The 19,653-nt window shown below is 60.9% G+C and overlaps 1 protein-coding gene across 2 annotated transcripts in view; it reads right to left on the reverse strand.

The window, feature by feature from the left end:
* The window catches only part of GNAO1 (G protein subunit alpha o1), a 172,781-nt gene that overhangs the window by 7,197 nt on the left and 145,931 nt on the right, over positions 1-19,653 (reverse strand). The window contains exons 4-8 of one of the 2 annotated variants that reach the window (XM_030298707.1): positions 18,766-18,926; positions 13,084-13,212; positions 11,732-11,861; positions 7,600-7,753; positions 4,094-5,483 (exon numbers count right to left, since the gene is read on the reverse strand). In XM_030298707.1, the coding sequence (XP_030154567.1) occupies positions 5,296-5,483; positions 7,600-7,753; positions 11,732-11,861; positions 13,084-13,212; positions 18,766-18,926 (762 nt within the window). In that variant the 3' untranslated portion in view covers positions 4,094-5,295. Of the gene's footprint in view, positions 1-4,093; positions 5,484-7,599; positions 7,754-11,731; positions 11,862-13,083; positions 13,213-18,765; positions 18,927-19,653 lie in introns of those variants that run through there. The other variant, XM_030298706.1, reaches the window with a different exon arrangement.

Below are 19,653 nucleotides of genomic sequence, written 5' to 3' on the forward strand. Positions count from 1 at the left end.
TGGGCCAGATCCAGAGCTTACGAAACGCAATGGTTCGTCAGGCCAGTATGAGCAGTCTAAGGCCTTTAGAGGAATAGACAGGAAGAGGGCCACGACCAGCTCTGTGCGCCTCCCAGCCGCTCTCCCATGACCGCGTTATTACACCGATGGCCTGTGAGAATCTCAGCCCCAAACCCTGTGCCCACGGCTAAGGCCAGTCTCTGGAACAAGTTCTCCGCTGCCCCTCGGGAGCCTGCAGCCGACTGGCATGGTTGTACTACCCACTCTGGGAGCTGCAGTGAACGGCCTTGTCCTTCTCTTTGCTGGACCAGTAAACACCTATGACCTTGTTAGCCTCCTGGCCCCAACCAGCACATTCCATTCTCAGCCCCCCAAAGTTGGCCTGTCACGTGCACCGTTGCACTCAGGGATGCTGGCACCACGGGGCCTGTTCAGAGGAGGACGGGCGGAGGTCGCGTGAACGGAAGCTCCCTGCTGAGGGCTGGGAACACTCAGGCCCAATGTGTCACCTCTGAGGGCAGAGTAGGGACGCTCCACGACCCAAGGACTCAATAGGAAAATGCCTCCTACCACACACAGCTGCCTGGTTCCACAGCTGCTCAACCAAGAGCCACAAGCCCGCAGCCAGAGGCCAGTCCCCAGGGCCATTGCACAACAGACCGTCCCGAGCATTGCTTTGGTCTTCAGACACCGGAGGATGTGATGGGGACGTATGCTGGAGGACTCCCAGGACCAGAAGGGATTCCCAGGGTGAACTGAACCGAGGAGGGACTGTGTCCGTTTAGCACATGGGCCCCCGAGCTCAGGTTCGCAGGAGAAGTGCAGACCAGCCGCTTGGGCCCCACAGCTCCACGAGCCTGAGGCTCAGCCCTTCCGCAGCCTCTGCCCAGGGCTGCAGAGTGTGTGCGTATACACCTGCTCTGCCCAGCAGCACCGACCGGATTTGCCTCTGCTGGGCTGCTACGGGGCGGTAGGAACAGCCAGCTCAAGTCCTGCTCTCTGCGAGCTCACAGTCTAGTTGAGGGGACAGGGCACACGCACTGAAAAGGTCTGTGGTCTGGAGAGGCGCCGCGCACAGTCGGACCCGGTTTTGCGGGGAGGGTCTCACGGTGAGCCTTGGAAGAGGGCTGATCCAGGAGACTCAGGGAGAGCAGTGGGGAGGGGAGGCGCCGGCACTGAGCCCCCCTCCCCACGCACACGCCCGACTGCCATCCCTCTGCACGCTGACCGGAACCCCGCACCGAGCCAGGAGCCCTGCCTGTCCTCCCCAGCTTCCCTGGAGAAAACAGATACTGCAGTACACGCAAAGTGGAGACAGCACCGCTGGGGGAAAGAGAAAGAAGCCAGAGATCACAGCCAGGCAACAGCCACCCACTCCTGTCCGCAGTCACCTTCCCGTCTCCCCCCCACCAGCCACCAGCAGCCACAGGAAAGTTCTGTCCGCCCGGCTGCCGCGTCCCCCAGGGCAGCGGTGTGGCCGGCACCAAGCACACTGGGACGGGAAGGTGGGCTCACGACAATCCCAAGAGGTCGGCGGGGTCAGGCCGGTTGCCCGGAAACCTTCTGGCCTCCAGTCGAGAGTGCCCCCTGTGCCGGGCGGCCCACAGTCCTGGCCCTGGGATCGGGCCTGTGCAGGGCACGAGGACATGTGTCATGTGGGTGCACCTGGGGGAAGCTCCTTGGGCCCTGACACAACACACCACACTTGCACTAGAAAAAGCTGGCACTTTTTATTAACGGCAGGTGACTAATAAATACATTACGGTAGCCAATAAATTATTACAATAACTAGAGATTTATTAAACCAACAAGTCACTCTTCTTACAAAATTACAGTTAATACGGGGTGGGCAGCGCTGGCAGGGATGGGAGGGGGGACCGCTGTACGCAGAGGGACAGCAGCACCCGGACTCACCCCTGCCTGGGTAGGGGCGGGTGGGGAGGAGGCAGGAGATGAGCAGGAGTGAGTGAGGCCAGGTTGGGGGGGGGGTGGCAAGAAGGGAGGCAGGGGGCAGGAAAAACTTGCAGAATCAACCCCTGGGGGATGACTGTACATGCCCTCGCTCTCAGTGGGGGCCCTGCCTTGCGGGGCTCATGCTGGCGGGAGGGAAGGCCTGGCTGGGGGGGTCCCGGGCTGCCCTGCTGGGGTTCCGCGTGGGGAGGTCCCCCGCCGCTGCTGCCCGCCCTGGGGGAGACTCACCGATGCCCAGCGCAGTCACGGAGGGCCTGGGTGTCCTGGTTCCCACAGCGGGGTGGGGAGCCGGGCTGGGGGAGAGGCGGCTCTGCTTGGGCTCAGCCACCGCGCCTGGGTAGTCGGCGCACACGGCTGTGGGCCCTCAGGCTCGGCTGGGGACAGACGGGAGAGGAAGGGCCAGGGCACGTGGCATCTAAGGCCACCATGGAAGATGGCCATGGAACCCAGACTGTCACAGCTGATGGCGAGAGACGCAGAGCTGTGCTTTCTCCTCTGGTCAGGGGAGGGGGGCGGGGAGGGTGGCGCCCACGCCCTCCTCAGGCCAGAGGCCACAGGCTCAACTGAGCCCCGACCTGGGCCTCAGGCCCGGCTCCCTCCAGGGAGGCTGGAGAGCCCTGGGGAACCACAGTTCTCAGCGGGAAGGCCCAGACTGGGCTTTTGTGAGGGCAATCGGTGCAGGGCACAGAACTTGCCCACAGGCATCTAAATGGCAGGCACACTTTTCATGGGTTTGGCAAAGGCGTCCCTCCTAGAAATCCCGTTTCCCCTCAGCCTGCTAAATTAGAGCCATTCATAGAGTTTAAGGCATGGTCCTTTGGGGACACGCACGAAGCCACCATGGATGAGACACACCACCCCGCCCCCCAATGCCTGGTCTCTCACTCACAACATCGTCCCCTTACATCCATACCCACGACGGAGCCAGAACTCATCTGTCACCCTCAGTCATCCCTCCCCATGCTGGAGCCACCAGTAACGACGTGGATGGGAGACGCAGTGGACAAGGAGGGAACTTTGTCCCGGATGGCCTCTCCGTGTGGGCTTCCGTTAGACAGCCGAGGACTCCACGGCAGGCTAGGGTGGGACGGCGAGAGCACTGCGGGCAGCAGCAGGGCAGCCCGGGGCACAGAAGGACAGGAAGGCCCCAGGCAACCTGCCCCTCCAGCCTCCTGGTGCCACAGGGGAGGGTGGGGGCAGCTGGCCGATGGAGAACCCTGGGCCCAGAGGGCCAGTGACTTCCACCTCCAGGGCAATGGCCTTAGAGGTGGGGTTGTCCAAGCATGCCTCCTCTTGGTGGCTGCTTTTGAGTCTGGGGTCACGGGGCAGAGTTAGGGGCGCAGCAGATCACTTCCAGGGTGGGGTGATGCCGGGAAAGACCTGCTACGTCTTCACTGTTGGACAAAATGGCCTCACTGGCCTTGGCTGCTCACGGTAGGACACGGAGACTGTTGGTTCTAGGGGCCTGTCCTCTGCCACGACCCAGCACCTGGTGCAAAGTCCAGCACGCAACAAGGCAAGCAAAGCTGAAGTGGGCTTGGGCTGGTGGGGGGGTTGGTCCCTGCAGCCTGGCTGCCCGGTGACTTCCCACAAGGACGGGGGCAGCAGTAAGTGCGCCGGACGAGGGGTGTGGCTTCCCAGTGGCACGCATCCCTGCAGGCATTTGGCACTAGGGAGGATGCCCTGGGTTTCCTGCGCACCACCCAGAGCTCTGTGCCTACCGGAACCAAGAAGCCCAGAGCTGTTGGCACAGGGCTCTTCCTGGATCTGGGGCAGCCCAGGGGCTGTAGTGGGAGTCCAGGAACAGAGCCCAGAGTGAGGCCGAGAGCACAGAGGGCTCGAGGAAGGGGTCAGAGGCCTCTTAAGGGGCAGCCCTCTCCCCTACCATGGGCACATCTGACTCCTAGGACCGACTGCCAAACAAGCACACAGGGCCTGCCTAGGGTGTTGGCGTGAGCCCGCTGGAGGCTCCTGGGTGTAAGGGAGAGGTATGTTGATTGCCCGAGGCCAGCCAGGGCCTGGGTCACCAAAAGAAGTCACCCCACCCCTTTCTGCTCAAGAATCTCTGCAGCAAAGCCCCTCCAGGGTGTTCTAGGACTCTCTCTCCAGAGAAGTGGGGCGGGGGGTGGCGGAGGTGGGTATGTGTCTGAGCCAGTCTGGGCCCCCCAGGATGGTGGCCCCATCTGTCTTTCCTCCTCTGCCCCTGAGGGCTGGCAGGACACCCACAGCTCTGGACAAACTCTGTTTTCTTCACCGAGACAGAAAGAAGCTGTGCTATTGGCTGCAGGGGCCACATCAACACCTCCCCGGGGCCTCCTCAACCTCAGAACACTGTGCCTGAGGGCCCCCCCCCCCGCCTGGCCTTGCAGGTTTGAGCCGGATTCACTGTGAATCTGAGAAGGGAGAGCACGACTGACTACTCACATTCTGGAGCAGTTGCCAGAGACCCAGGTGATGGGAGAAAGTGAACGGGTCATCCTTGAGCCCGCAAGCACTGGGGGTGAGGCCCCATCCCGGTCGACCCCAGAGCTACTTCCCTCAGCCTCCCCTCCCCTGCCGCCTCCCACCTCCTCCTAGACTTCCTTCCAGGCGCGGGACTCGACCCCTCTGACCATCAACCACGTGCCTTTTGCAATAAGTCAGTCTCAGAAGCATTTCCAGACCTACGAGGAGTCAGGGATGGGGGTTCCCCAGAAGGCAATGGGAACCTCCAAAGTGTGCAAGGAGGGATGATGGTCCAGAGAAGAAGGGGCTCGTGCCAGAGGGCCGAGATCCAGGCACAAGGAGGAGGGAGGCACTCGCCGTGGCCTGAGCCCTGGGACCCACACGTGGTTGGGCTGGTCCCACCCTGGCTTTTGGTGACGCAGCCGCACTTGACCAGAAAAGACCCCAGGAGAGGCTGAGCAGTGGCTCCCGCGGCCCCCACCCCAGCCAGCACCCTGCCCCAGAGCCACCCCCACACAGGAGGAGACCCTGGGACTTTGAGTATGAGTCACCAAGTGTAGTGCATGCCCATTCTGGGCCAAATGGTGGCCTTGGCCCCCACACCCCTCTCCCCAGCACAGAACTCTCAGAGATAAAGCGGAGGCCAGTGGTGCGGGCACTCGGCACCCCGGCCCAGGCCCTGTGTTACCACGCCTTCTGATGTCTGGGGGAGGGGCGGCTGGCGGAGGGTGTTTCCTCCTCCTTCCTCAGTGCCAGTGGCTGGCGCTTCTTTGTCAAGTGCAGAGAGCGGTCTGAGAGGCGACGGAGCTCTGGTCCTAGGGGTGGGGTGGGGTGGCAGTCCAGGCAGGGAGGCGGGCAGCTGGTCGGTGAGGCTGGGGCTCAGTAGAGGCCACAGCCCCGCAGGTTTTTGGCGATGATGACGTCCGTCACGGCGTCAAAGACAAACTGGATGTTGTTGGTGTCAGTGGCACAGGTGACGTGGGTGTAGATCTCCTTGTGGGCTGACTTGTTCTTGCTCTCGTACTGGGCCTGGATGTAAGCCACGGCCTCTGTGAAGGCACTGGGGCCTGCAGGAGAGACCAGGTGCGGAGCTGGTGAGTCGAGGCCGCCACCAGGGTGTCCATCAGACCCAGGGCCAGGACCTCCCGCTGACAACCCTGAGGGCAAAACCTGATTGGGGGAGGGCAGCCTGACGGCTCAGCTAAGTCAACAGGGGGCCACGCAAGCAAGTCGGTGGTCCACGTCCAGTTTGAAATGAAGCAAAAAGACCAGATCTCACCGTGCCTCGTTCCTATTAAGGGTGAGTCATGTTTCGTGACACTTCTGTTTTCCTTTTAAATCTGTCCCCACTGACTCCTGATGCAAATGTTCTTTCTTACCGTGGGTCCTGCTCAGAGAAGGTGGGCTCCTGGCTGATGCACAGCCTGCAGACAGGTCCTCCCCATGTCACCTCCTTTGGCCACTGCTGGAGGTGAGCCACCTGGGCCTCCTCCCTCCTTCTTCTCACCCCTCCCCTTTGTCACAGTCACCACCTGGGATTCACAAGTGCCTGGCTCTGCCACCTTCCTGGGGAGTGCCACACTGCTCTTCCCAGGTGAGCCCGGGAGAAGCACCTGCTGTCTGGGGAGAAGCGAACAGGACTCCCCGCTTTGCACTGAGGCCCCCACAGGCTGCAGGAGTCTGGGCCCAGGCAGAGTAGGGCTGCCACGGCTGACTAAGGACAGCCGGGCAGTGGGGCTGGATCTGGGAGCCACAGTGCTAGGCTAGGGTGGCTGCTATATGGACGGGAAGCCTGGGAGTGGCAGACCTGGAAGGGGGTCCCAGCCCCTCAGGCACATGAGCACACGGGCCTGGCCTTGAGGGTCTACCAGAGCACAGCTCCTTTTGTGATCTGGGCTGGAGGTGAGGGAGAGCGTCCTTGGGACTGACACATAGGCACTCAGACGTCCTCAGCCCCCAACCAGCCTTGGGGACGGACCCATCCTGCCTGCTTCCACTATACCACAGGCCACAGCCCAGGTCATCTAGGGCAGGATCCACAGACCAACTCAGGGCTAAGAGAAGGCTGACTGGTGGGCATGAGGGCCTTGTCCATCTTTGGGTGCATGCCACTGGGGGCCTGGCCTCGAGGAAGGGGGGGACGGTGCTGCTAGCCTGGCTCCATCATGACCCCCACATCTACTCTCAGGGAGGTGGGGGCTTAGCCTGGGGGCTCGCCTGACAGGCCTGCCTTGTTGGGACTCTGCCCTCGCCCTGTGCTTTCCAGGCCTGGGGGTGGTCAGGCTGGGAATGCCCACTTCTCCACCCACTCACCCGTCTGCTCAGGCCCTGGCCATCTGGAAGAGCCAGGGGGCACTTGGGCCGTTCTAGCCGCCTCTGCTGGGGCCCTGGTCAGGCTGCTTTCCCTGGCTGCTCGTACATCCCAGTTAGGTGAACCACGGCAACATTAGCAGAGGTGGCTCTGACGTCCTCAGCCCCTCTGCTAGGAGGCCAGGGTCTCTGCTGCTTGCAGACCTCCGTCATAGCCAACGGATCATTCCCGTCTTCTAACTGCCCCTGTAGGAGGTGCTCTTATGGCGCTCGTTAGTTATCATCACGACTGTGACAGTAATAGCGAATGTTTAGTGAGCACTTACTATGTGCCAGCTGCCATGCTAAGCTCCCCATGCTCATTAGCTCACTTTGTCCGCACGGCAAGTCCTGAGGGAGGGCTGCATAATCACAGCGATTATCCCCGTCTCACAAGACGTGCCAGCTCCCAGAAGTTACCTAACCTGCTATGAGTGTTGGAGCCGGGCGTGAGCCTCGGGCTGCCTGACTGGAAGCCCCGGCTTTCAACCCCCTCATCATCCTGCTGTTGTCGCCTCACTGATAACCTGTGTTTACAGGTGACGAAGCTGCGGCTCCAAGAGGCAGCAGAGCCAGGACTGTAGCCCTGCTTCCTCCGACCAGGAGGCCCCGGCGGGCTGCCCGGCCCGCCTCACTACGGCACATTCCGGGCGCCTGGAGGCCCGTCTTCTGTTTTGGGCTAGGTTCTTCCTCCCAGGGTCTGGGGCATCCTCAGAGCACAGGAGAGGTGGACTGGACTCGGCGGGGGTGGGAGGCGCCGCCCCCTCCGGCATTAGCGCGGCCAGAAGCCCGCTGTGTTGTCCCTGCTGTCCCTGAGGGGCAGGGGGGCTCTACCTGTGTATTCAGGGAAGCAGATGGTTAGCGGGGACTTCTTGATCTTCTCTTCAAATATGTCCTTCTTGTTAAGAAACAAGATGATGGACGTGTCTGTGAACCATTTGTTGTTACAGATGCTGTCGAAAAGCTTCAGGGACTCGTGCATGCGGTTCTGCAACAGAGCGGAGAGGCAAGTGAGGGCTGGCGGTGCCCGGGGCCCTGACTCACCGCGGCCACCGACACAGCGGAACAAGCAAAGGAAAGGCCCACCAGCGTGGCTGAACGTACCACCGAGGGACAGAGACAGGGGGACCCACAGGACAAACAGGACACGGTCCCTACTTCATTCCACACGCAGACAGGCTGGGGCAGAGCAGGGCGGGCAGGATGGAGAATGCTGCCCCCCCACCCCCGGAGGAGGTCTGCCCTGGAGGGGGCAGAGAAGGCCCCGCAGGGGCTCCGGCTTGCGGACAGGACATGCACCATGCACGCAGGGACAGCACTGCCATCCAACACGTCTACACGGAACCAGGGGCCATGCAGACTTCTCTACTGGGATCCCATTCGGTTTCACCCGCGGGGGTGGGAGGGTGCACGCATTCCGTTGGGAAACATTAACCGAGGACTGAGAGATCCTCGAATTAATCCAGAGTTGGAAGCAGCCACCAGGGGGACAGCGTCTAGGGGGTGATCTTGCTGTGGCCTTGGTGCGGTTGGGGGATCGGGTTGGTTGGCTGGGCCGGGCTGGGCCAGGGGCGGCTCTGGGGGAGCTCGTTGTTGGGGCTGGTTTCTCAGTAGAGCGGCCAGAAGAACCCCAAGAAGAAACCCAGCAAAACAGATTAAAACAGAAAGGAAGATAAAAACCCAGCGGAACACAGGAGAGAAAGAGAGAAAAATGGAAATATTGGTTCAACCAGTCCCGGGGCCAGGAGGTCAAGGCCAGCCCATCCAGAGGCCCCTACGCAGGCCGGCCTAGGCCACGGTGCCCGCCACAGTGCCCGGGGACTGGAGATGGAAGGCGAGGGTGGGCAGGGAGGGCATTCACAGCAAAGTCACCCAGCGGCGCCCTGACAACCTGGTGCTTTCAACTCTTAGCTGATGATTTCGCTTGGAGGGAGGCGCTTCATACCTGCCCAGCTTGGAGGGTCTCTCAGAATCTGCTCATGGTTTTGGCCTTGGTTTGGCAAGTTAAGGCCCTGCAGGCAGTGGTGACGGTGGTGACAGTGAAGAAATGGCGGCAGGCTGAGGCCCAAGGCCGCTGGAGCCACAGGCCTGAGGTAGGAGGCCAGGATATAACCCTCGGGGTGCTGGGGTGGAGTGGACAGGGAGGCCCGCTGGCAGGTGGGCAGCCTCCAGTCCCCCGGCTCCTGGCCAGCCTCTAGGAGCCGCCTCCAGACACCTGTCCTGACAGTCCCAACTTCTGCCCCAGGCCGGGGTGGGGGGGTGGTGGGCGGGGACGCGCAGAGTGACCCCAGAGGAAGTCTGAGGACCAAGGACTGGCCAGCAGGGCCTAGCTTTTGCCTCCCGGGGGGCTGAGCGTCCGTGTCCTCCAGCTTGTCCTTCGGCCACACGCTTGGCCAGAGTCCCGACAACGGTCATCTACTGTGCGCAGAGTCCTGAGTGCGGGTGTCTTTCTGGCTCCGCGTGTGGCGGGTGTCACGGCTGCCCGCCAGGCCGCTCTGCCACCACGGCCACTTTACGAAGGAGGAAGTGGAGAGGCAGCCCACACTCGCCCAGTGGCAGAGGCGGGGCCAGGCCCCGGGCCACGCCCGTCTGGCTCCTCTGCTGCCCGATGCTGCCGAGTCCCGAACGCACAGACGTTTGCTTAGCTCTAGAGCAACGGTAGGTATCGTTCTTGCTGCCCCCGCGGCAACGAGCCGCCTGGTGAGCTGTTGTCATGTTGAGAAGCCCGTTCCTGCAGGGGCTGCTGCTCTGCCCAGGAGGTAGAGGCAGCCTGCTTTGGGGAGGAAAGGGCCCCAGCGAAGGCCCGTTCCTGGCCTTGGTTTCCCCACAGTCCTGGGCCTCGGCGCTTATGAAGAAGGGCAGGGGAAATGGGGCAGGAGGAGAGAGGAGGGAGGGTGGGAGAGGGACAGTAAAGGCAAGAAGGGAAGGAAGGCGCAGGCGCCTATGGGGAGAGCTCCCCAGGGGGTGCTCTCCACTCGGTAGCAGGGCCGGACCAGGTGGGCAGACGGGGAGGGTACCGAGCGCAGTGCCCACGGCTGCCCGGCCCCTCGTTCACTGGCAGCCCCGGGGGCCCAAGGAGCTTGGGGCCCTGTAGCTGTCGGACCCTTTGCTTCTGCCTGACGCTCCAGAGGCGAATGAGAGTCTGGCCCTGCGGCTGTCGAGCCCAGGACTCGGGTGTAAGCTGCGGGCAGCCCTGAGAGGGCAGGCCGCAGGAGAGAGAGGCCCCTGTGCACCGCCACCCCCCCCCCCCCCCCAGCTCTCTGCTTTCTTTGAAACCCGTGGCTGGGTTAGCATCAGGTTCACTGTGCAGCCCTGCTTCTTACTCCCGGGTATTGGAGGGAGGAAGGACAAGGCGAGTGGAGCCCCGACCACGTGGGTGGCCTGGCAGTTCCAAAAGCACAGAGTTGGCCGGCGGAACAGCAAGAGATGTGCTGGGACCGTCCCCTGCGCAGGGACTCACTGTGGGGCCGGCCACGAACCGACCCCAGGCCGTGGGGTGGCCAGCGAGTCCGGGTCCAAGCACAGCCCAGGGTGTGCGTCCACCCCACCCCCAGCTCCAGTGATCTGAGGGGCCACAGCCCGCCGAAGCCCCTGAGAACGACAGCGTTACCAGAAAAAGCTCACAGCCGAGGCCCCAGGAGCCTTGCCCCTGGACGAGCCAGGGCTTCGGGGGCTTTGCCGAAACCCAACTCAGGGGCACAGCTGGCCCTGAGCAAGGAAGGACGAGGTGGACACACAGGCACGCGGATCACCCACCCGCCCTGCCGACGGCTCCAGCCCCAGTCTGCCGAAAGCCTCACTGCTGTGCCCGTCCCTCCCCACCGCCCACAGCCCACTGGATCTGCGTCGCCGCGCTGTGTGGGGCCAGCAGGCCAGGACTGAGGAGGAAACAGACCCAGAGAGGAGACAAACTCGCTCAAGGCCCTACCATGATGACAAACGGCCTCAAACTCTCAGCGCCGACTTTGAGAGGCTCGGGGCTCCGGGTCTGTGCGCGCCGCCCGCAGCAGGAGCTGGCTCATGCCGAGGGAGCGACCCCACAGCCAGGACCCCGTGACCCCCGCGAGGTGCTGCGGGCTGGCGTCCGAGGGCCCTGCGGGTGCATCACGACAACACCCGGCTTCCCTTGCGGGCTCTGCAGACGGGCCCTCGGCTTGGTGGACAGTCCCAGGGACAATACAACCACCAAGCTCAGTGCTGCTGTGCCAGAAACGGTTCCAAGTATTTCACGCGTGCTCTCATTCTCTCGCCAACGGCCCCCAACGTAGGTACTGTCGGTAACCCACATTGACAGATAATAGTAACCGAGGTGGGGCGGGGGGCGGGGGTGCAGCCTGAATTGGGCAGCGAACCAGGAGCAGCCCCAGATCAGGCAGCACCCGTCTCCGTCTCCAGGTGAGGGCCTCCTTTTGAAGCCAGCCTGGTGTCCTCCGAGGCCCCAGACTGAGGGTGACGCACGGGTGACACAGGCGGGGACCGGGGCTGGCGTCCTCCATCGGAGGGGCGCTGACCACCATGCCGCATGCCCTGCCCTCCCCCTGCCAGCCCCGCACCTCTCTTGGCAGCGGCCCGGCCAGCGCGTGGGGCAGGCTGTCGGGGCAAAGAGCAGCTATTTCTGTCTTACGTACGCTCTTGCTCGACTGCAACCTTGATTTCTTTTAGGATTTGCTTAATTTTGTTCTGACCTGACAGCCTCTGTGACTCTGCTGTGTTCACTGAAGAGGCACTAAGTGCCTGAGTCCCAGAGGCTGCAGAGATGTTGGTCATCAGTCTGCACGCGGCCCCTGAGCTGGGGCGGGCTGTGGCCGCCCCTCCTGCGCTGGCGTCACGGGGCGTCTGCCCCGGCCGCACAGTCGGGAGAGGGAGCGGCTGGCCCTGCCCCAGTGGCCCTGGGGCTCACCCTGCGGCAGAGTGCGACTGGGCCCCTCGGTGCCTCCACAGGCCGGGCGGGCCCGGGGCCACTCACCGTGGTCTCGTCTTCATGGAGCACCTGGTCATAGCCGCTGAGCGCGACACAGAAGATAATGGCTGTGACGTCCTCGAAGCAGTGGATCCACTTCTTGCGTTCAGATCGCTGGCCCCCGACGTCGAACAGCCTGGTGGGGAGACAGGGAAGCTGTCTGGGAGTGGTGGGCGGTGGGGCCCAGGCAGGTGTGGGGAGGCCTGGTCAAGCCCCGAGCCTGCCGAGAAACCCCACTTCAGGTGCTGACAGGCAGACCGTGGCCGTCGGTCCCGTGCCTGGGCTGTGCTCACATGCTGGGACTCGAGCGCCTGCCCTTGCACCTCGAGAACCGTACTGAGGGCTACGCCTCAGACACCCCAGTAAAGGTCTCTGCGGGGCCCTCCTCTCAGGGCAACATGCACATCCTGTTCCTGGCCTTCCGAGTGTGTCTGCTCACGTCTGTGGTCTGGGCACACTCCAGACCAGCCTGGGGGGAGTCGGGCAGGTGGGGACTGTCACCTGTTTTGTGGAGGGAAAGGAAGGCCACAAGGGGTTAAGTGCCCGCGGCCCCGGCGAGAGCTGGCACGGTAGGGCCGGGGTCTGACCCGGATGTGTCCACGGACACAGCCTCATCTCTGCTCTGTGCCACCCCTCCCTGGCAGATGGCTGCCTGCCGCTCCCCCTCCTGGCTTCTCCCTCTGCTCCACCGACACCCAGAAACCACATCTGGAAGGTGGTGGGGGCAAGACAGGGACTTCCACGCCTCAGTGCATGGAGGTGACCCCAGGTGGGGACACGACTCTCCGGGAGGGCCCACGAAGTCCAGCCTCATGCCTCAGGCCTCTGTTCTGAGGTGCTCTGGGCTTCTGGACTTGAGTTGTGTTTTGTGCTTGGGGACAGCCTTGCTCTCAGGCCTCGGTTTCCCCACATGTACTCGGAGATGGTGGGTCAGCTGATCTATGAGCGCCTTCTAGCTCTGAGGTAATCTGGGTCATCGGGTCTCACAGATTTTCTTACACTTACCCGTCATTCCCTCCCCCTCCTCACGGATAGGTCTTTGAGGGGCTACCCCCTCCTCAGAAGTCACCCAGGCACAAGACTACCGCCCTTTGTCTACTCAAATCCTCTGTTCCTTGGAGACTCACTCTAGAACGCTGCCTCTTCCAGGAAGCCTCCCTGTTCATCCTAGGCCCCGAACTTGGTAGAAAACAGACACACAGACAGGTCCCTTCTCATATCTACTGTCTGTGCCCACTGCAAAGCCCCCCAAGGCGGGGTGAACACTGGGTGTTCCAGACAAGACAAGGCAGAGAGGCTGGTGGCTCCCATCTGTCCCGGTGTCCTCACCAGGGTTCGGGAGGCTCCCCGGGCCTCACCTGAAGTGGAGGTTCTTGAATGTGAAGTGGGTTTCCACGATGCCAGTGGTTTTGACCCTGGTTCGGAGGATATCCTGCTCGGTGGGCTGGTAGTCGGCGGCCCCGATCCGATCCAGGCTGTCCAGGTAGCTGGGGATGGCAACACACAGGGGCCCTGGAACAAGCCAGCCTGGCCCTGGCCAGCGCCCCCTGGGGGCCAACCATGGAAGCGATGGCACCCCCCCCCAACCCCCCACCCCCCATCCAGGGGTCGGTGTTGGGGGCAGAGAGTGGGAGGTGCCCACGGAGGAGGGGAAGCTTACTTAAGTCCTGGCCTCACATTCTCAAAGAGCCCCTCACTGAGTCAAGGGCTGTGTGTGTAGTTCCAGATGCATTTAGAGAAGCTCAAACTCTTTTTCTTTTTTTTTTTTTTCTAATTTTTTTTTTTAACGTTTATTTATTTTTGAGACAGAGAGAGACAGAGCATGAACAGGGGAGGGGCAGAGAGAGAGGGAGACACAGAATCTGAAACAGGCTCCAGGCTCTGAGCTGTCAGCACAGAGCCCGACGCGGGGCTCGAACTCACGGACCGTGAGATCATGACCTGAGCCGAAGTCGGACGCTTAACCGACCAAGCCACCCAGGCGCCCCTAGAGAAGCTCAAACTCTTACATGAGACCGTTTGTAGTGCTGTTTTGTCATGTCTTCCTCTTAAAATAATAGTGGCCAATAGTTATGTTCGACCCTTTACATTGTGATTGCGTTTCATCCTTAGTTTTCCTGAGTTCAATGTACCATTTTATCAATTAGAAAACCAACGGTCAACAAAGCCAAGTACCTTGCCCAGCCGTGCGCCCGGGCTCGAAGGCAGACATCTAGCGCCGGGTCCACCTCTTAACAGTACTCTAGAGTGCTTCCAGAAGGCCCTCTGGGCATCTGCCCACCTTTCCACCCTTGCTCAGAGTCTACCGGGGCATCTGCCGCACCTTCCCATTGGTGCCCTTGGAAGGGAGGCTCAGAGGTCACACAGCTGGGCAGGGGCTGGGCCTTGCGGACCGCGTCTTTGGCATCGGGGCTCTCTTTTCTATCACCACTCGCCCTGGAGACAGACCAGGCCTTTGCATTTTACCCGCCCAGGCCGAGCACCCAGAAGGGCTTTGGGGGTCTGTATGGGTCAGGCCTGAACCCAAAGTTGGGATGGGAGCTGGAAAACCAGGAATGAGGGAGGTGAGCCAGGCCTGAAGGCCATTCAGTGACCCACAAGGCTGGCTGGGCCATCCACCCCTTGTGCTGGGGGAGAAGCACGCACAGCCCACGGGGGAGGAGCCCCGAGGGTCCAAGCCACAGGACGACGTGGGGTCCCGGGTTGCCAGTGGAAGGGGCTGTGCTTCATTAGCACCAGCCCTGGGACACATGGGGACCAGCTCCTTGGCTTGAGGACGTTCATGGGGCTGAAGGGTGGGGCGGCTTCACCAATGAGGGTTTCTACTGGTAAACCAATAGTCCAGGCCTGCCTCAAATCCTTGTGAGGATTTTCCCTAAGGAAATAAAACCGAATGCTGGGTTCCTAGGCAGAGGAGGCATAAGCTCAAAGTCACGCTGCAAAAAGGAGACACTGCTAGGCTTTGAGCCCGGGTGTGCCTGACTCCAGACACTGTGCTCTTTTTTTTTTTTAATTTTTTTTTTTTTAACGTTTATTTATTTTTGAGACAGAGAGAGACAGAGCATGAACGGGGGGAGGGGCAGAGAGAGAGGGAGACACAGAATCAGAAACAGGCTCCAGGCTCTGAGCCATCAGCCCAGAGCCTGACGCGGGGCTCAAACTCACGGACCGCGAGATCGTGACCTGGCTGAAGTCGGACGCTTAACCAACTGCGCCACCCAGGCGCCCCCAGACACTGTGCTCTTAAACAGGCCTCCAGGCCTCCTCTCCTCTGTGGACCGAGGGGAGCAGCGGCCGCAGAGCAGACCTGGAGGCTCTGGCTGCCTCATCGTATCCTCGCCGGGCCCATGGGGGCGTCTGGGCTCTGGGCTCAGCCTGGAGGAGCTCGTCCCAGCCCTTCCCAATCCTCCTAACCCCTCTGGGCATGGCCCTCCCCCCCACTCCCCTGGCCTCTGCTCAGGAGCCACGCTGGTTTTGAAATGACCCTCGTTCTGTTGTCTCCAGCTGGACACCAGGGCTGCGAGCCTCTAGTCTTGGCCCCCCTGCCCCAGCCTGGAAACCTCCTTTAGACAGAAAATCTGGCCCTCCGTCTCTGTGCTGGCCGAGCCTCGGGCCACAGGGAGGTGGCCGAGGGAGAGGTCTGCTGTATATTCCACCTACCCATCGTCCCGGGTGCTGGGAGGAGACCACAAGCAAGACCAACACAGTCCTGCCTTCCTGGAGCCTACGTGTGTGTGCGTGCGCATGTGAGATAATTAACAGCTAAGTAAGGTACAGAGCATATCAGGAGGGAAGACTCAGACGGCTGGTAAGGAGGAGGTCTGTGGAGGGCTGCTATCGGACAGAGGGTGGCTGGGGAAGGCAGGATGACACTGGAGTGGAGACTGAGGCTGTCCTGCGGTGGAGGAGGAGCCTGGGACGCAGACACGGGACAGGGGTGGGGAGGTCGGAGGCACGTGTGGCAGGAGAAGGGCTGTGGGACTGGAGTGGGGTGACGGAGGCAAGGGTGGGGCACGGCTGGTAGGCCCGTGAAGTGACTCTAGGCACCTCGGCTTTCACTCTGAGTAGGACAGGAAGCCTCTGGAAGGTTCTGATGAAGAGTGTTGGAATAATGGCTCTGGTGCCGTAAGGAGAGCAGATCGGGAGGGAGGAGTAGGGACACCTGTCGGGAGGTTGTTGAAGCCGTGCAGGAGAGAGAGGCCGTGGCAGGTCACACCACAGTGGCAGCTATGCAGGGGCCTGGGGGAGGGTGGGGTGTGGGACGCAGAGCCCATAAAAGCCGCCTCCTCGTGGTGTGACAAAGCTGCACTCGGTGGGAGGAAGAACAGAGGCAGAGCAGGTCTGGGGTGGTTGGGAGCCAGGAGTCAGTGGGCACGTACGAATTTGAGATGTGCTGAGGTGTCCAAATGGACACCGAGTAGGCTGAACTCGGGAGGGAGGGCTGGGCTGGTGACATAAATGAGATCTGTCCGGGTGTGTGAGGAATTCAGGGTGACGAGGCTGGAGATCACCCAGGCACTCTGCATAGACTGGAAGAGGTTCAAGGACTCCAGTGAGGGCACAGGCGGAGGGCAGGGAGGTGACCGAGAAAGGGTGGCAGGCAAGGAAGCCTGAGGCACCACCCCCTCCCTGGGGGCACCGTGAGGAGTGGGCTCCAGGAGGCAGTCAAGAGCCCGAGCAGTCCTAGCAGGGGTGTGGGAGCACAGCCTGAGGGGTGGGCTCCTGAGAGAGGCAGGAGAAAAAACAGTCCCAACCAAACCATGGAACTGGCTTGTACAGCCCCTGCTTGGATGGGTGCTCAGATTTCTGGGCTTCTGGGGCCTGTCTCAGGATCGGTCAGAGGGGCGAAGGGAGAGTCTGCTCTGTTCACAGAGGCCTGGGTGCAGGGAGACAGTTGAGAGCCTGCACGGGAGCCTGGCCGCACCAGCCCTGGTATCCTCACCTGCAAGTGAGGTGACCGGGCTGGGGACCTAGTGACAGGCTCTGGGCCTTGGGGAGCCACCCACACCATCCCCCTGGAATTGTGCCCTGAGATGGCCCAGTGGGGCTCCCTCTCTCTGTGTCACAACAAACCCACTGTTAACTGTTTTCATATGTCGCACCCAGGATTCAGTCAGAAGAGGAGATCTGGCTGCTAAAACCACAACAGCAAAGCCACACCCTGGACCAGGAAGTGTTTAAGCCCTTCTGAACCTGACTGCTGTGGGCCCCTGCCCTTGCCTGCCCTGGGACCCTGTTCCAGAGACAAACACGCAGAGAGAAGAAGGCTGATTTCCTCAGCTGACTTGGGGAGTTGACAAATACTGACTCAAGTTTCTTATTTAAAGTAATGAAAGTAACCACCAGAAGATCCACAAATAATGCCCTAACTAGCAAAAAACTGGAAGCAGGGAAGAGACATGGAAGACAGGCAGGTTGGAGGGTCAGGTTTTCCTGGACAACACTGGGACAAAGAAATGGAAATAGTTAAAAGTTGGAGGGGGACAGGCTTGGGAGAATTTACTATTAATTTTATACCTCTCTATACTGTTAAACATTTTTTTTTTTTTTTGCAATGAATTCATGTTACAATTCAATGGACAACAACTTAAGTGGAGGGCACAATTGAGGGCATCAAGGGGAGTGGGGGATGGGAAGTCCCTGGACTTGGGCCCAGCAGGGGCAGGGAAGGGGAGAAGGAAGCAGGACTCTCTCCCCACTGGAACGTCTTAGGAGGAAGACCCAGATCTATTGGAGGAATGACCTGAGTGTGGACACAAACCCCTGGGCTCGCACCCTGGCCCACCAATGTGTCCCTGGGGGCTCACCCGGGCCTGGGGCCTGGGTCCCTACCACCTGGGGCTCACGGGGCCTAGCACTTACCCAGTAGACAGTCTAAGTGTGCAGAAATGGGAGATGCTTTGGCCTTACTCAAGTCCCTAGTTGGGCCAACAGATATGGCCCAATGTCCATCAGCAGCTGCCATTTTCTGGGCCCCAGCTTCTGCTATGTAGCAGGGTTTCTCAGTCTCAGCACTACTGACATTTGGGGCCAGATAATTCCTTGCTATGGAGGGCTGTCTTGTGCACCATAGGATGTTCAGTGGCATCCCTAGCCTCTGCCCACTAGAGGCCAGGAACACCACCCTAGTCAGAACAATCAAGACTGTCCCTAGACATTGCCAAAGGTCTCCTGGGGGCAGAGTGGTCCTGGAAGAGTAGCAGGGGTGAGGATGGCTGAAATCAGTTCAGTGTCGGAGCACACACGGCCTAAGATCGTGGGTTTAAGCCCAGGGGCTCCCACTGACAACCTGGGCATAAGGCTGCAAAAGTGGGGTGTCGTCCCAACATCTCCAGGACAGAAGACATGTTCCCAACCAGTGTGGACCATTCCCAGGGGTGTGGAGCCTCCAATCTAAGGAACAAGGGCATGTAACCCCAGGGAAGCCTGAAGTGACAAAACTGCTGTCACAGGAAGAGACCTCCCACCCCCACCCCACCAACCCTGCAGGCCACTTTCTCGGCCTCTCCTGTCTTCCCCTTCCAGCACTCTCTGGCTGTCACTGAGCCTCCTCCCTCTCCTTCCCTTTCCTTCTCTCTTCTCTTCTCTAACACACTATCAAAGGATGTCTTCCATTATTTCCTTATTTTTAATTTTAAAGATAGAGGAATGGAAAGTTTGCCTCAAATGAAACAAAATGCCATCACGTAAATTATTTTCTGCCTCCATGGCTCTCGATTTGTACTTATGGGGTCCGGGCTTCTCCAGGGGGAAAAATGGTCGTTCTCCTAAAGACCTTCCTTCTGCAGTACCAAGCCCCACCCTCTGGGAGCCCCGCAGTTAGCGGTCTCTTGTGTCCTCCACCTCCCTGGCCTCGTCCTCATCCAGGGGGTGGGAGAAGCCCTTTCCCACTCCTTCCTGACGCCTCTCCTGACACCCGAGACAGAACATCTCACGGCACTTCTGACCTCAGCCACAGACCCCCCCGGCCGCCGTCCCCATCCCCTTCCACGCTCACATCAGCGCCCCGCTGGCGGCCTCCCCGGGCCCGAGACACTCACTATTTGGCAGAATCGTTGAGCTGATACTCCCGAGACCTGTTGAAGCATTCCTGGATTCCTGAGTCACCCCAGAGCCGCATCATGGCCGAGAGCAGTTCTGCGGAGAAGGGCTCGGTGTCTTCCATCCGACTCACCACATCACACACCATCTTGGCGTCGGCCTGTGAGGGGAGATGATGGTGGCTCTGAGGCTTTGGTGGGGTCAGAGCCCTGGCCGGGCACCTGCCGGGGCCCCGGGACAGCGGCTCAGCCCTCAGCCCGCTCAGGAGACGCGAGCCACCAGACACAATCTGGACACAGTCCTGTGTCCGAGGCCCCCGGGGGGGGAGTGGACTCTCTGGAGAGTCGGAGGCTCTTGGAGAAGTCCCAGCACCTCACCATCCCCAGCACCTCGTGCACACATGTAGCACTTAACAGTTTACAAAAGGACGCTACAGGGCACACTCACTCTTTGCTCAGAATTTCACAAGCACCTCATGAAGGAGCGGCGGGCGACCGCGTTAAAGGGCCTGGGTCTTCACCCCTGCCCATGTGCATGCCCTCTGCCTGTGTCTTTGCGGTCCCTGCCCCCTGGAGGTAGAGCGGATTTCCTCTGTGCCTGACTGTGAGTGGCTGTGGGACAGGGTCCAACCCTTCAGAGGCCTTGTGTGGTCCCACCTGTCCCGCTGGGCCTCCGTCCAGGCTCTCCTGGTCACTCCAGGAAGAGGATCAGGGACGCGCGGAGCACAGCTCAGCTGCCCTGGGGTCTCTGATCCCCAGCGGAACCCCTGCCTCATGAAGGGAAAGAATTGTCATTGTAAGTGACTGAGTTAGGGAAAGTTTGTTAGTACTATTGTGTGGCGATAACTAGTCACGGTGTTGCTATTCCCATTGTATAGGTCAGGAAAC

This window comes from Lynx canadensis, chromosome E2 (genome assembly GCF_007474595.2).
Source record: "Lynx canadensis isolate LIC74 chromosome E2, mLynCan4.pri.v2, whole genome shotgun sequence".
Classification (NCBI taxonomy): domain Eukaryota; kingdom Metazoa; phylum Chordata; class Mammalia; order Carnivora; family Felidae; genus Lynx; species Lynx canadensis.